Raw genomic sequence first — 15,434 nt, forward strand, 5'->3', positions numbered from 1 at the left:
TAGAAGTCGTTTGATTTTTCATCTGCCTAAGTGTGAAAGACTAGAAACTTTGTAGAGTCCAAAAAAGAATCTCAAATCTAATAGGTCTCGCATTATCTGCCAAGCTTTAACATCTGTCCCATCACTGCAATGTTACATCCCTGTGCCTGTTTTACAAGTACTTTAATGGAATGTGTTCTGAACTCCTAACACTAAGATGCTCTTGACTAACCTGGCAAGCAGCAAAATCCCACACCTTCACTGTTGAGGTTTTTAGATGTCGGAAAGCCTCCTACTTTAATAGCTTCTTCCCTCTGATTGCTAGACTTTGGAATTCTCTCCCCCGTTTCCTGCTTCCCTGACTGAATTAGCCTGAAAAAGTTTAAATGTAATGGGAACAGATATCTCACTGCTCAACTCCCCACAGTCCCCAGTTAGACACAATAATAAATAGAATTCAAGTGGTAATATGGGGTCAAAAAAGATAAATAATAAGGCTCGAAATGTAAAAGTATCACCATTTATCAAAATGTAAGACATTCTACATAGATACAACCTTTAAAAATTACCTGAAATTATTCTGCACACTCTTGGTGGCAATCATAGCAAATCTGAAGTTGGTTGCAAACAAGCACCATCTGATAGGGTGGACTAACAGACATTGGTAACAGAAGCTTCGTTTTTAACATAACGATACTAGAAAGGTGTGACCTGTAGGGTCGCCCATTAAGCTTAGTGTAGATTGCTTGAATCTGAATGAAAGCAACTTGTGATAAACCAACGTCTTTTGAAGGAGGAGCTAATGCCTGTGAGGATGGTTTCCCAGGACTAAACCACACCTAATTCAGATCAAATGGTCAGACCTCTTATTAATCACACCTCGGAATCAGAATGTACCCAGGATTATCTGGCTGCTATGAAAAGTGTTGGAAAAAAGTTTATTTTACTTGCATAACCTCTCATGGCAGCAAGATGGGACGAGAAGATTTTAGTGTTGGGGGAGACGGAAGTTTCCTTGCTCTGTAAGAATATAAAAATAGATGTGAATGGCCCCCACCCCCGTCAGTATTCTTAATAGTGGAACCTCAAACGACAGGCACTACACCCCCCACCCACCCGGAAGAGGAGGTATATCATGAAGGGATGGCCTCTTTCAGAACAAATCTAACTATACCCCATTCTGACAAAGAAGGATCTGACGAAAGTCTCTAGATTGTCAGAATACCATGAATTCCCTTAGCTGGTATGAAAAAATAATTTAACTGGGTTTGCGAATTCACTTAAATTTTTTTTTTTTTTTTTTCCTCCTTCTGTCTCTTTAGTTATAGGTTAAATAGTATTAACGATGATATTAGGTTTATAATGAACTATTCCAATCTGTTTTTATAGTTAGTTGTTAATATATCTAGAGAGAAAGTGAAGAACTGGAGGGGGGAGGGGCAACTACATATGGAGAGAGGGTGAGACCAATAGACAGAAACATAGAATAAGTAATTTGGTGAGTAAATAGTAAAGTGTGGTTGATTAGAATAATTAAAATGAGCAGGATCCGTGGAAATTCCACAGAATTAAATATATTAAATCAACATCTGATGTTTTTTTTTTTTTTTTTTTTTTTTGGATAGTGCCAAAAATTAGTTTTCTACACAGAAAAACCAATAAAACGCAGAAAATATGAATTTATTGACATTTCTATGGAAATACCATCCATCGTATTTTAAATAAAGAACTGACCGATATGAGATATCTTAATAAGTACTAATAAATACTCAGAAAGTAATATTGTGTTACATAGTTCAATACAAATAATGAAATCACATTGTAAGAGACAGTCTTTAATTTACTCTTTCAGTCCAGCTCCTCTTGGCAAACAATGTTCCTTTTTGTTGCCCTGTTTCTTTCAAATCTTCCCTTTTTTTACGTAATTTTCGCTGATTTTTTTTCTTCGGTGGAGAACTGCTGCAAGTCGAAATTACAAGTTCCTTTCTCACACCATTAAAACAATGATCATAATAATGATATTCGAAAATGAGGCTATATCTGGTCCAGGATACCAAATTGTCCTTTTTATAAAGCCAGATTTCATGAAATCAGCCCTTTTTTTTTTTTTTTTTTTTTTAAGAAGTTTGGTTTCCAAAAATTTTATTTGACCTTTTGCAATGCGTAATGTATGGATTAAGCAAGGAACCAGCATGATGGATCCTCCTTTTTTCTTTCTCCTCCCCCATCTCCACAAACAAAACTCATCCCAAAACTGAGAAATATTTTGTGTGATTAAGATGTATATGAATTGCCCTTATGGAAATAAACATTGATTTAACTCTACTTTTAATAGAATGATCGATCGACTGTGTTTCTTAGAGACACATGGTTTGTTTGTTTTTTTTTGTATCTGCTACTTGACCTTTTTAATAAAAAAAAACGCTTGATATTTCTTTGTCTTCTAAAAACTACCAACATTAATCTCTTAGAAACTTGACCAGGACCAATTTGAATCTGATAAACTTAAACATTATAGCAACCTGTGGTGGGGCTGGAGTGGGGTCGTTGGCAGATTCTGACATCCTAGGGAACAGAATGTTATTTTCATCAGAACTTTGTTGGAATCTAGGAGGCTATACTCCCAGGAATTTTCTTTCTTTTTTTTTTTTACACGCAGGAATCACCACTTATCAAGGCCCGGAGGCCACTCAAGGATAAGGGTTAATGGGTATACATTAGTCAATGTGATTATAGCGTAACATAACATTATAACATAAGTTGTGGGAATTTTGTAAATTGGATTACTTAGATGGAGGGTTCATCAAGAACTTGTTTATGTTGGACTTGAAGATAATCCGATTGTAGTCAGTTGGAAAGCAGGCAATCAGAAGAGAGTTCCACAGGTGTGCAGTTCTAAGAAAGAAGTTTGTTCATGGAATCTATATTTAGGTTTAGACACAGATAAAGAGTGTGGGAAATAATTGGTAGTGGTTTTGGTTGGACAAGTGTTTTTCGCGAAAGTATGGCGAGAGGGGGGGGGCGGACCATAGATTGAAGCTCAGATGAGCACTTGCCATGAAAATAATGAATTACTTTCGAAATTGGAAAAGGAGTTGATTTATTGCTAGTCGCCTGAAGCGCCCTACAAGGGAATAGCAATGGGTCTGTTCTCGGGGGGGGGGGGGTTGTACCGTTCCAGAGTGCCTCATCAGAGGAACTGTATTAAACTCTCCCATTAAACTGACTTCATCTCTAACCTTGTTACAGTGAGAAACGAGACAAGGGAAGCATTGTTAAAGTTGCTACGAATGTTTATTCCTGCTAGACATCATTATTATTCAGTCACTGAAAATGTCATTTGTTGTTATGACCGCTATTGGTTGATCTGTGTAGATAACATTTTCTCGCGGTGACCATAATCTCTGAAGGTATTGTTTTTCGTGCTGTCCATTGGTCAGCATTTGATCCATTATATTTGGGATGGTTTATCTTTTTATTTAACTTTGTAATTATTTTTTGTTGTTTAACATTAATTAGGTATACATTCTGAGTGTGATTCTAGTTTGTAAAATGATTTTTTTTTAAATTTTTTAAACATTGAATGTATATATGCACAGGATAACATTTTTCTAAAATGAAACAAATTTATCTATTCTTATGAAGATATATTAAGCAGAACATTTTAAAGTGATTTTACTGAAGACTGCATTCTATTCCATTTTTTTTTTCTTCTCTTGTCCTCCCCCCCCCCTTTCTTCTCTCATCTTTCTTTTTTTCCTTCTTCTTACCCCCTCCTCCTCCCCTTGCTCTCCCCTTCCACTCTTATCTCATTTTCTCATGTTGATGGGGGTGGAGTGGGGGGGGGGAATGGCAGGGTCACAAATCACAGATTGCAGACCACATGCAGAGAAATAACCCACCTCTCCAAAACAGGGCCACCTGTAGGTCATGAGTGACAGCGACCCGTGATGCTTTAGGACAAGATCCCGGTGGCTAAGCAGTCCATAGTCTGGTTGCATAAATGGTTGTGTGATTTGTAACACTTCACTTAGATGTGATCCAATCAATTTGCTGGTCATGTCATGCTTTGGTATCTGTGTTCATGTAACAATCTAATTCAGTTTGATTCATCTTCTAAAAAAAGACCTGACTTCTTTTAATTTTCCTCCCAAATAGATACTAGAATATGATGGCTGAGAGTAAATCATGTTGAGAACAAAGAAAATTACCAAAGTAATGCTTTCTGAGAAAATAAACTAATTATCCTAGCTGTAGGATTCCATTTAACACTTTTATTTGACATTAAATAACCTATAGTTGGCTGATGTACAATAAATCAAAAACTTTTTTCTCCCCTTCCCCTCTTCATCCCCTTCCTTCTACGCTCGGCCTCTCCCTTCTCCTATTCTCAAGCTCCCCCCCCCCTCTCTCCTATTCTCCAACAGGAAATTTTAATATTGAATGCATCAGCAAGCCCTGTGAACATATACCAGTAAGAACAGTTGGAAATAAGTCATACACCATCCACTATGACTATGCAATTCCTACAACTACGTAACTAGAAAACGGAGCTATTAAACCTGATATGGGACAAGGATAAAGAAGCAACTTTAGAAGTTATGCTGGCTTAAACAGAACTGAGAGGGAAAAGATTATGAAATACTAAGGTCTTGTGTATGACATGAAAAGAAACAGGAATCTTAGGAAGATTTCTATCATTTCAGTAATTATAGGAGCCACTGGTCTCATGGAAAAGAAATTCAAAAACTACCTGGTGAACAAAGCGCAAGAGATTCAAACAATTGCACTTAAAGTTAGAATCTCTGGTTAGAATATGAGATGACGGATGAATGTTTCACATCTGGTAGAATACCTTATCCTCAGCTTAAACAAACCAATGAGAAAATTAAAAAAAAAAACAACAAAAAAGAACTCAAGTCAATGTACCAGCTTTGTGGGTGTTTGTTTTATATTTTTGGACTTTCAGCTGGAAACAACTACCCTTTACATAATAGATGCCTTTCATATTAGTATATACGTTATCACCCTCCTCTCTTTTAGATTAAAAAAAAAAAATGAAAAATGAGATTAACGAAGATGCAAAAAATAATAATTTGTGTTAAACATGAAACTCTAACTAAAATACATTTTCTTGAATAAATGGAAATATGTCACAAACTCCTGCAATGGTTTAAGAGATAGACCCTCATTACCAGGAATATTTTGGGACTACATTAACCAGAGTGCTTGGATAAGACCGTTTTAGTTTCCACAAAGATTCTATAATAATATCAGGGATCTGTATTCGGGTCGGATGTCCATCGAATGCATTACAGCCATCTACAACAGATGAAAGATACAGCTGTGGAATTTCCATGGGTCCCACTAATAATTTTGATTAATATAGAATTACGAATAAAATATGAATTTTAGATTTTATTTTGAATAAAGTTATTTGTAATTTTATGTTTTGGTTAAAAAAAAATATTTCATTTAATAGAAAAAAAAAATTTTGTTATGCATTTCTACATAAACTTTTGTCTCACTGAGCTAAGCGTTTTTGTCATCCATTTTCTCCAACAAACCCAGCTTTTAGTTACTCAGTACTTGTATCAATTTAAAACCATCTGTTGCTGTTATTAAACCAATCATAAATCATAGACAACATTATACAGCATAAAGGAGGAAATGTAATATATTCAGATGCGTGCATGTGTGTGTGTGTGCATATATATATATATATATATATATATATATATATATATTACACAGCCGTCAGTCTGCCTCCATATTTTTCTTTCTCTCTTTCTCTCTCTTTCTCTCTCTTTCTTTCTCTCTCTTTCTCTCTTCTGAAACGAAAAGTTCACAGAGCGGCGGCGGCGCCTCAAAATTTTGGATTTTTGGGCCGTTATTTTATGGGTCTTTAACCAGTTAAAATAGTTTTTAAGGAGTCAAAATTAAAAAAAAAATCGTTATACATTTTGTACATTCATCTTAGTTTATTCCTAATTTTTAATCAGTTCATATGCCTGTCACGTTGATACAATGGTAGCATCACCAGCTTTGAATGCTACAGTTTCGGTTTCGATTCTAGCTTATGGCACTTGAATACTTTTTTTTTTAACTTTTGAAATCACGACTCTATATTAATATATACAAAATCTGAACAAATTTTATGCCCGGGCAAAGCCAGGTGTCCTCCCCCCACCATTAGTATATTATATATCTAGGAAATTTGTGTACCTATGTGTGAGTTTGTTCCCTATAGACTCTAAAATGACTGGGCTGATTTTAATGAAATTGTACACGAAAGTACCTTATGTGTCTGGCAGTGTTCTTAGATAGGTTTTGTATCAGAATGTCTTCAATAAGTATTGATAACAAAAATAATCCGATAAAAGAATAAGTGATTTTGATCAAAGTTAACACCTAAAATTAGAAGTGCATTTAAGAAGTTTGATTACCACACAAGCCGAAAGGCCCGACTATAGAATCATGTAGAGCAAGCGAGATCAACAACTCATAGGATCAGTTGATAGTGCAAAGCCAATCAGTCTGCAATAGAATAACAAAAGAATAACATGAATATATGGAGATGATGTATTCTTACATTAACAGATAAAATCAACAGTAGGTTCTTTGATATGACAGGGGTGCATTCAGAATGAATATTTCTGTTTAAAGCACAATTGCACCATGATACTTGATTTTTTTTTTTTTTAAGCTTTAATTGAAGCCATTCTATGCAAAAAATATTTTTTTTAAATCAACAGCAGGTTCTCTACAATGCAATGCAGATTAAGTCACTGCGAGAGTAATTTGAAGCTTCCTCTCTGTGTACCACCATGGGTTCCCAACTAGAGTAGGCAATCAATCGATTTGATTGAAAAATGATCGATTTCACCGATTTCGATGACAATAAAAAATATGGGAGTGTGAAACATTCGTTAATCATCATTTAATCCCGGGCAGCAATAGTAGTTTCATATCTAGCTATTCAATGACAGTTTTAAACAGCGTTCTTTAATTTAATGGCTATCAGTATTTTATAAAAAGGTATTTTCAAATTTTCTTGAGTTTTTACCGGTTTATGGTATGGAATAAAAAAATTTTTTTTAAATTGACGATCTTGGCTTTGCCAGTCTTTTGGCCAAGATCGAAGTGTAGTATCGGCACTTCCATTTCTCGTTCTCTTTCAGTGGAGGAGAAATCCTTCACGACTGAGACAATTTTTATTTTTTACCTTTTCTCCATGTTAAAAAACGACCTTGGTGTCTAACTCTGTCTTGTGGGGAGGCATTGTAAATAGGTACAAACAGTTAAGTTTCATGCTGTGCATTTTTTTTTTTTGTATTAAGAAATTCCTTCTTGTCGAGGCCCAAAGGCTACTCAAGGATAGGCGTTTCTGAATTTATCAGGTGGATGACACGTTAACAGTTTGAGTGGATTGAAGATGGTAGGTGAAACTGGGCATAATTTAATTATTTGAACTTGAAAATGACCATGTAGTAACCAGCTGGGAAGCGGTCTCATAGTATTATGTTTTGCAGACGAGCTAGCTTTGGAAAGAAACTTTGTTCATGGAAATTCTGTTTAGTTTTAAGTACACAGCAGGAGAAAGGAAAATTATCTACAGTGATTGTAGCTAGACGAGCTTTCGCTATGAATGTTTTAAAAGGGTGGGGGAGGAATCAAAGATTGCAACTCCTTCATCCTCTGTGCTTGTGTGTCTTTAGAATAGGATTCGTTTATTTTTACAGGGTAGTCTTAAAATCTGCAGCTTCTGGGTAAATACTTGGATAACCTTGAGTTGCCAAATGACGTCAGTTAAAGTTGACATAGCGGCAATCAATAATGCAATGTAATAGTAGTTACGCAAGTTAATGCAAAAAAATGTAAATCACCAGGTGTACCTATCTGGCATTACCCGGGATACAGTGAAGTCGTTTTAGTTTTTAGTGTATTTATTTGCACACTTTTTAAACTACAGAAAAAGAAATGAAATTTTAGTTGTAAGTGCGATAACTTTTTATATTCTTCAATCAAGAATAAATTATTCCACTTTTTTTTTCTTTTTTTTTTCTTTAAATGTTTTATCAGATCGTTATAACCGGACATAGAAATTTTTTAAATAAATGTTAGCGAAATCCGTTATATTGCTAATAACACAGTGCAACAGTAACAAATGAAAATTGGTTAGTACAATGCAAAGTTTGATTTGTCAGCTTAAATGCTATTTTTTTTTTTTTTTTACATGGAGGTCACCACTTATCAAGGCCCGAAGGCCACTCAGGGATAAGGGTTATTGCGTGTACAGTAATCAATGAGATAGTATTGTAGTAATCATTAGTATTGGGGGTTTTGATAGTGTCTTTCTTAAGGGGGTGGTTTGTCAGGAGTTTGTTTATGTTGGACTTGAAGACGTCCAAGTTGTAGTCAGGTGGGAAACAGGCAAGCGACAGAGTTCCACTGGCGTGCAGTTCTAAGAAAGAAGCTTTGCTCATGGAATCTACGTTTGGATTTAGTTTTCACTTTGAATTTACTTAGAAAATCCAACAAGATAATTTTATATGTTAGATGTACAGAAAGAAATCAGTTATTGCTGATAAGCAGGTATGCTAAAGCATAAAAAGTAACTAATTTTTAAATTCTAGTTCAGGTAAACACCCAAAGACATGAAAAATGTGTGTAGTCTCACAAGACGTACAAAAGTTAAGTGTAATCCTAACGATACTGGGATTTTTGTGTCACAAAATAATTGTGTAAATGTGTGTGCAGCATGTTTTGTTAGTGCATATGAATGGCAGACATAGCCGTTGTCAGATGCTTGAAAAGAGGGGAGGTGGGCACAGAACTGAAAATATCTCTGGCCAGAGTCAGACCATCCAAGAGATATTCTTTTTTTTGGAAAACAAGAACCTCAATAAATGGGGAGGAAAGTCTTGCTGAGATCGCCTTTGTAAGAAATACAATATCTAAGGTTATTTTCAGGGAAGCCTCAGGAATGGGGAAAGATTTTAGATGACCTCTTAAGTAGATGTCTTGAGCAGCCAACCTCCCAACAATGACCACTAGCAAAGGGCCAGAAGCATTCAAAAATGAAAAGATCCCTGGAGAATGGAAACGGGAGGAGGGGGGGGGCAGCAAGACTCCTGCCACCCATCTCCCGGAAGAGGAAGAGATGGAGTCGAACGTTGAAAAGAGGGAATTGGTTTTGGTGTGAGTGACTGAACAGTTAAGTCAGTGTGCTTCTCAGGGGCCCAGGTTGGTCGTTTGAGGGCTCTTAGCCAAAGGACTCATTAATGGGTCTTTTATTTTATTTTTGTTTTACTCGCATTCACCCCTAACAAGGCATATCGCCACCTAGACGCAAGGGGCTACTATTTGGGGCCATGCTTAGGAAAGATCAACAAGATGTTGGTTTACATTACATTTAAACTTCTGCATATCAGCATGGTCAGGGAAGCAGATAGCAGGAAGTCTTGCTGTTGTAGGGCAGAAAATATTTAAGTAGAAATCTATCTGGCATTTAGGGACCTCAGCAGTGAAGGGGTGTGATTTTGTTGCTAAGTGGGTTTGTCTTATGTACGTCGGTTTGGTCAAGCAAAGCTCTCCCATTCAATGTTGGTGAAGCTAGTGCCACTTATCCAAAATAATAAAAATTGTTTATGAATTGGATTTGCATTGTTTTGCTTGGGATGCAAATTCTTTGTTGCAGCTTTGAATGGATGGATCGACAGACAACTTTGACCTAGCACAACATGCAGGGAAATAATGAGCTATGTTCACAATTGTGCAATGTTATTTGACCTTTAAGTGCATCTAATGGTGAAAATTCAATGTTTCGAGTGGAAATCTTTGCTTAGAAAAGATGTTTGATCTTATTACAGGGCTTTGTTATAAATAGAATGAAGTAAAACTTAGTTGTTGATGCGAATGAAGACGCCACAATAGTATTGTAAAACTCTTGATATAAAATCGATAGCATTTAATACATTCCTTGTAAAATTCCACTTACCAAATTAGAATTAGATTTAGATATCAAGCTATTCTTGTAATTGCATCTCCTGATAAATACCACAATGTATTGGTTAGTTGCTCGTCTGAAAGTTTCTTCCCATGTGAATGTTTTTTGTTATTTTTATTTATAGCCGTTTTATTCACTGAACATGCACTTTGCAGGTAAATGTTGAGATTAATGGCCCAAACAGACTGCAATTAAAAAATATATAGGCGACAAATATATATATATATTTTTTTTTCTAGTTAGTATTAAAAATGTAATCTGAAAAAAAAAAAGTTTTCAAAATGTGTTAATATACTAGAATAGTCAAGGTTTTAACAAAATAGTCTTACTAAACCGGAAGTGTTTTTTCGTTGCACATGGATTCTATTTAAAAAAAAATTTTTTTTTATTAATCGCTCTAGATTAACAAAGTGTTAAAGCATCTTTTCTCCTCCTTAGTAGTATGCATTACTAAATTGATTTTAATTCCAAAGCGTTAATTATATCATAAGCTTTGTATATATAAACTAGCAGGGAGACCCAATGTTGCCCAGGATTGAATGATAAATGTTTTACACTCACATATTTTTATTGTCATCAAAATCTGTGAAATCGCCCATTTTTTTTCAATCAAATAGATTGTCTGCTCTAGTTGGGGATCCAGTGTGGTGCACTAGAAGGAAGCTTCATGTCTCCCCACAGTGACTTAGTACATTGTAGTCTACATTGCACTGTAGGGAATCTAATGTTGATTTTATAAAGTTATTTTTTTATATATAATGATCTGAATTACAATTTAAAATGAAAGTCAAGTATCATGGTGCAATTATGCTTTAAACAGAAACATTTATTTCAAACGCACCCCTGTTATATCAAAGAACCTACTGCTGGTTTTATATATCGGGCCTTTCAGCTTGTGCAGTAATTAAACTTTTCAAATGCACTTGTGATGTGAGGCTGTGAAGTATTAACTTTTGTCAAAATCGACTGTTACTTCTTTTGTAAGATTATTTCGATTATCAATCCTCATCGAAGACATTCCAATACAAAAACCTATCTGAAAACACTGCTAGGCACATAAAGTACCTTTCATAAAAATCAGCCGAGATGTTTTAGAGTCCATAGGGAACAAACTCTCACAGACATACAAATTTTCTTTTTATATAATAGAGATATCTTTTATCGAATTGTATTAAACTTTTTGAAGATCTCATCATTTATCCATTTGTATCCACAACAGCTAAAACCTTTACAATAGCATCTTTTTTTGTTTTTGGAGTGGCCCAAACATCTTAATATCAATTCTGATGCTGTGACCTAACTTTAATGCACCAATTCTCCAATGATATTAAACTTTTTCTTTTCTTTTAGCGCAAAACAAACATATCATCGAACTGAATGAGATAGTTGGTGTGACAGCTGAGAAGTATGAGGCCAGTGGCAATGGGATGTACTCGAAGGACTCTGGAACTCATCTCTGCCTCGAGATGCAGACAATGAAACCACATGTGTTCTCCGTGTTTCACATTCGACGGGTCGGCCATCACAAATGGAGGGAGCGTAAAGTGACTTTTCGTTGCCGAGACAGCACCATGTGCCAGACATGGGTGGAATGTATCAAAGAGGTGTTGTCTAACCCAAGTGAGTTCTTTTAGCTTTTTTTTTTTCCCCCCTTAGGTGCCAAAGCCAATAGGCTTTATTTATTTATTTATTTTTTTTTATGGTCTCTTTCATATTGACTATGGTATGTTGTTAGTACTGTTCAGTTCTAGGAGGTTCACCTTCCCAGGCTTTGTCTTCTCTCTTTCAGAAGGAGTTAGTTTATTGCTAATCGTCTGAGGTGCCCCGATCATGTTTTGGAGCGATTTCCTTTTCATAAAAGTTATTTAAAGCAAGCAAATTCAAATTTTAAATTAAAATCGTTTGTAACTTATCTGTGAATTGATTAGATTAAAAAATAAAATGATTTGAATATAACAAAGTATGTCTTCATCTTGCAAAGTCATCTGGTATGGTTTTTTGTTTTTTTTTACAAATCGCAAAAATACTAAACAAATGTAATCTCACAAAATTGGTTGAAGGTTTCTTGTAATTGTGAAAGGAAAAAAAAAGCATTAAATCTTACCATTTATTTATGGTCCTATTCCACTAGATTGAAGGTCATTTTCTAAGGTTCTGTCATTGTCTTGGATTTGTGTACATTCGTTTTTCCCACATGTCTATTTTATTAATTAATTTGAAATCTTTCTCACATTTTAAATTCATAAATCAAATTGAGCATGCAAAAGTCTTATTTTCCCCTCCTTTTCCATATCTGGAAAGGATTAGATTTAAAAAAAAAAAAGAAAAAAAAAAAGATGAAAACAGTTTCTTTGACCAACATATGTTTTTTTTTTTATTTACTTTTTAATGTAGTGAGAAATTTGAATTCCTTAAAAATTTTTTATTATCATATATACATTTTTTTTTTTTTTTTTTTCATAACCTAAGACAAACGTTTTTTGTATTTTCCAGAATTGGGTCGTCCAAAGTCGTTGCTTGTGTTTATCAACCCGATCGGAGGGAAAAGAAAAGGACCAAAGATTTATGCTGAAAAGATTGCACCGTTATTTGAATTGGCTGAGGTGCATGTGCATGCAATAAGTAAGTATTATTATTATGTTGTGGCCCCGCGACATAAATACCCTCGACAAACCCGACAAGCAGCTAAATCCCACCCCTACACAGTAGAGATCCCTAGATGTAAGAGAGCTTTCTACTTCTAAATAAAATACAAAGTTAATGTGTGTGCAGTCTAGCAAAGGTGATAGAAATACAACTTTCTGTAGCCAATGTAATTTATGTTCAAATTAAAGCTTAATTAATTGGTATTTCTTTTTTTTATTATTATGGTGTTTTTTTTTGGAGGGGATGGGTACATACAATGAACTACATTTAATGTAAATTGAGCATCCCCCCCCCCCAAAAAAAAAAAAAAAAAATATTAGCTGTTTACATTTGCAGGAGGTGGCGGCCCAGATGATTTTTTTTTTTTTAAATTTTTTTTTTTATTTTATGCAAAATTTAAAAAAACCTTTTTACTTTTTTGATTATTAATAGAATGTCAAAAAAAGTTTTTTTTAATAAAACAATTATATATATAATACATATATTCTTTTTCAAATATAATTATCTAATGGTTAAAGGGAAAATTATTCCCAACTCATATTTAAGTAAAAATGCACTTTCGTATAAGTAATTGAATTCATTCAAAACATATCACAAAAGCAAATAAATAACATATATATATATATATATATATATATGCGTGTGTGCACGCACATGCACTCACACACACATGTAAGTGTGGTCGACCGAACACCGTCCCCCTACACACACACACACGTGTGTAAGGTTTTCGACCAATAGTTTCCAATCCTAAAAATAATTGTTTTTTTTTTTTTTGTTTTTTTAATTTTATTTATGAGGGTATTTTATTTATTTATTTATTTTTTTTTATTGGTAGGAGGGGGCAAGTGGACATTTCCATGGAGGAAAATGCTGTAAACGAAAATAACGTTCACAATTACCGACAACATGTAGTTTCTAATATATGAGAAAATGTTAGTTTTAAAAAAGTGGGTGATCACTTTCTTGTAAAAATTTTACATACAATGAGCACCCACTTTATGGCCACCTGTTTTGGTAGGGTGGTGCAGCAATGTACAATGAACTGAATTTAATGTTCCAAGTAATAATATGATGATTTCTTAGTTCAAAAGATAATGTAGAAAACACGGTTTTTAAATCGAATCAAGTAATGTATTTTTAAAAAACTCAATCTTGCAATAAAAAAAATTGTTGGTGTTAATTTATTTTCATGCGTGCATTTTAGTGCGTGTCTGAGTATGCATGCTCGCACAATGGCGTATGAGTGTGTGAGTGAGTGCCCGCTGCTTGAACACGCAGAGTGCATGTGTGTGTATATAGATATATATATATATCTATATACACACACAAAAACGCATGCGCAATTGCGTACATATATACACAAAAACATGCACGCGCGTGCTTTCCATGTGACTGCAGTGTAGTTTGCTTTTGAACCCAAAAGAAAACTGTGTTTTCGACATTATCTTCAGCAAGCCACAGGAAACCAAAGATAGCATCATGCGACTGAGGAGGGGGGGGGGGCTAAGAAAAAAAGAAAAGAAAATGTATAATGCGATATATGTATATAGTAAATATATGTAATAAATAATTTTTGTTTCAGTAAAATATTTGTCAACCGAGAACTGGTATCATACTAATATTATGAAAGGTGTGTATAGAGTAGCATATTTCAATATGATAAAGCGTTCAGAAATGTAGGCAAGAATGGGATTCTAAGAATAATGGAATCTTCCAGCACAGCCAATAAAACTGGACAGACGATGACTCAGGAGGCATTAGTAATTATGTATAGGGAGAAGAGAAGGTTATGTTTAGTCTATATGCCATAAGCAGTTAAGAGCGGTGAAATACGAACAGCATAGGAAAACACAGTGGTAGAGAGAAAAATAGGAATTTCTTCCTCTGTAGATGTGACAATCACAATGATACTTCTCCTAGGATAAAATATATAAGATTTAATCATAACGAATGAATATGTATAAAATGACGTAAAATTACATAAGATGAGGATTTAATGTTTAGACATAATAAATTTGTATGTGGCATGTGTTATTGAAAAACTACAGCAATTTGGTGTAGAGGAAAATTTTCTGCAATAAAAATATTATATATGGGATTATTTATATCAATTCCATGAATTCAACATTAGCAAAATTTTCTGGCATACTATCTAAGGAAATTATTTTATTAATTCCAATATGTCACAACTCGATAACATCACAAAAAGAATTCCAACAAAATATCAACTTCCAAACAACATTATGAAAACGCATATCCACATGATAATAAAAAAAAAGTAATAAATCATTAAGTAAATAAAACGGAAAATAAACTTTATCCATGTGTTTAAGTGTTAAATATACATACATAAATAGAAACATTTCATCTTTGATAAAAAGATATATTGTGCATTTCAAACAACATTAATCTGAGCTGGTATTTTTATTCTTTAAATTTAAACTATATTTCCTGTTTAAATAAACATAAAGGACAATGTTTGTTTTCAAAAGAAATTTATGTCTGTATTCATCAGTGAATAATTAGTGAGTTTTTTTTTTATTGTTTTAGTATATCTGTGCATGACATTTTTTTTTTTTTTTTACTTTTTTTCATAAGTGTACATGTTTTTTTTATGTATGTAAGGTTTTTGTGGAGAGAAATTCTTGTATTTGTTTTTTAAATGTTTTATTATCATTATTATAAAATGCTAAATACGTTAATGATTTAATACATGAAATAAATTATTTTAACAAAACATTATTTTTATTACCTAAAATTAAACTCTTGCATTAGATCCATTGCTAATCTAGCAGGA

At 34.0% G+C, this 15,434-nt stretch overlaps 1 protein-coding gene across 2 annotated transcripts in view; it reads left to right on the forward strand.

The window, feature by feature from the left end:
• Positions 1 to 15,434, forward strand: part of LOC145293360 (ceramide kinase-like) — a 125,971-nt gene that overhangs the window by 51,085 nt on the left and 59,452 nt on the right. For both annotated transcript variants that reach the window (XM_080140000.1, XM_080140004.1), the window contains exons 2-3: positions 11,339 to 11,608; positions 12,482 to 12,610. In XM_080140000.1, the coding sequence (XP_079996126.1) occupies positions 11,339 to 11,608; positions 12,482 to 12,610 (399 nt within the window). The remainder of the gene's footprint in view (positions 1 to 11,338; positions 11,609 to 12,481; positions 12,611 to 15,434) is intronic.

Source organism: Euprymna scolopes, chromosome 2 (genome assembly GCF_053919585.1).
Source record: "Euprymna scolopes isolate OS-2025 chromosome 2, ASM5391958v1, whole genome shotgun sequence".
Lineage (NCBI taxonomy): Eukaryota > Metazoa > Mollusca > Cephalopoda > Sepiida > Sepiolidae > Euprymna > Euprymna scolopes.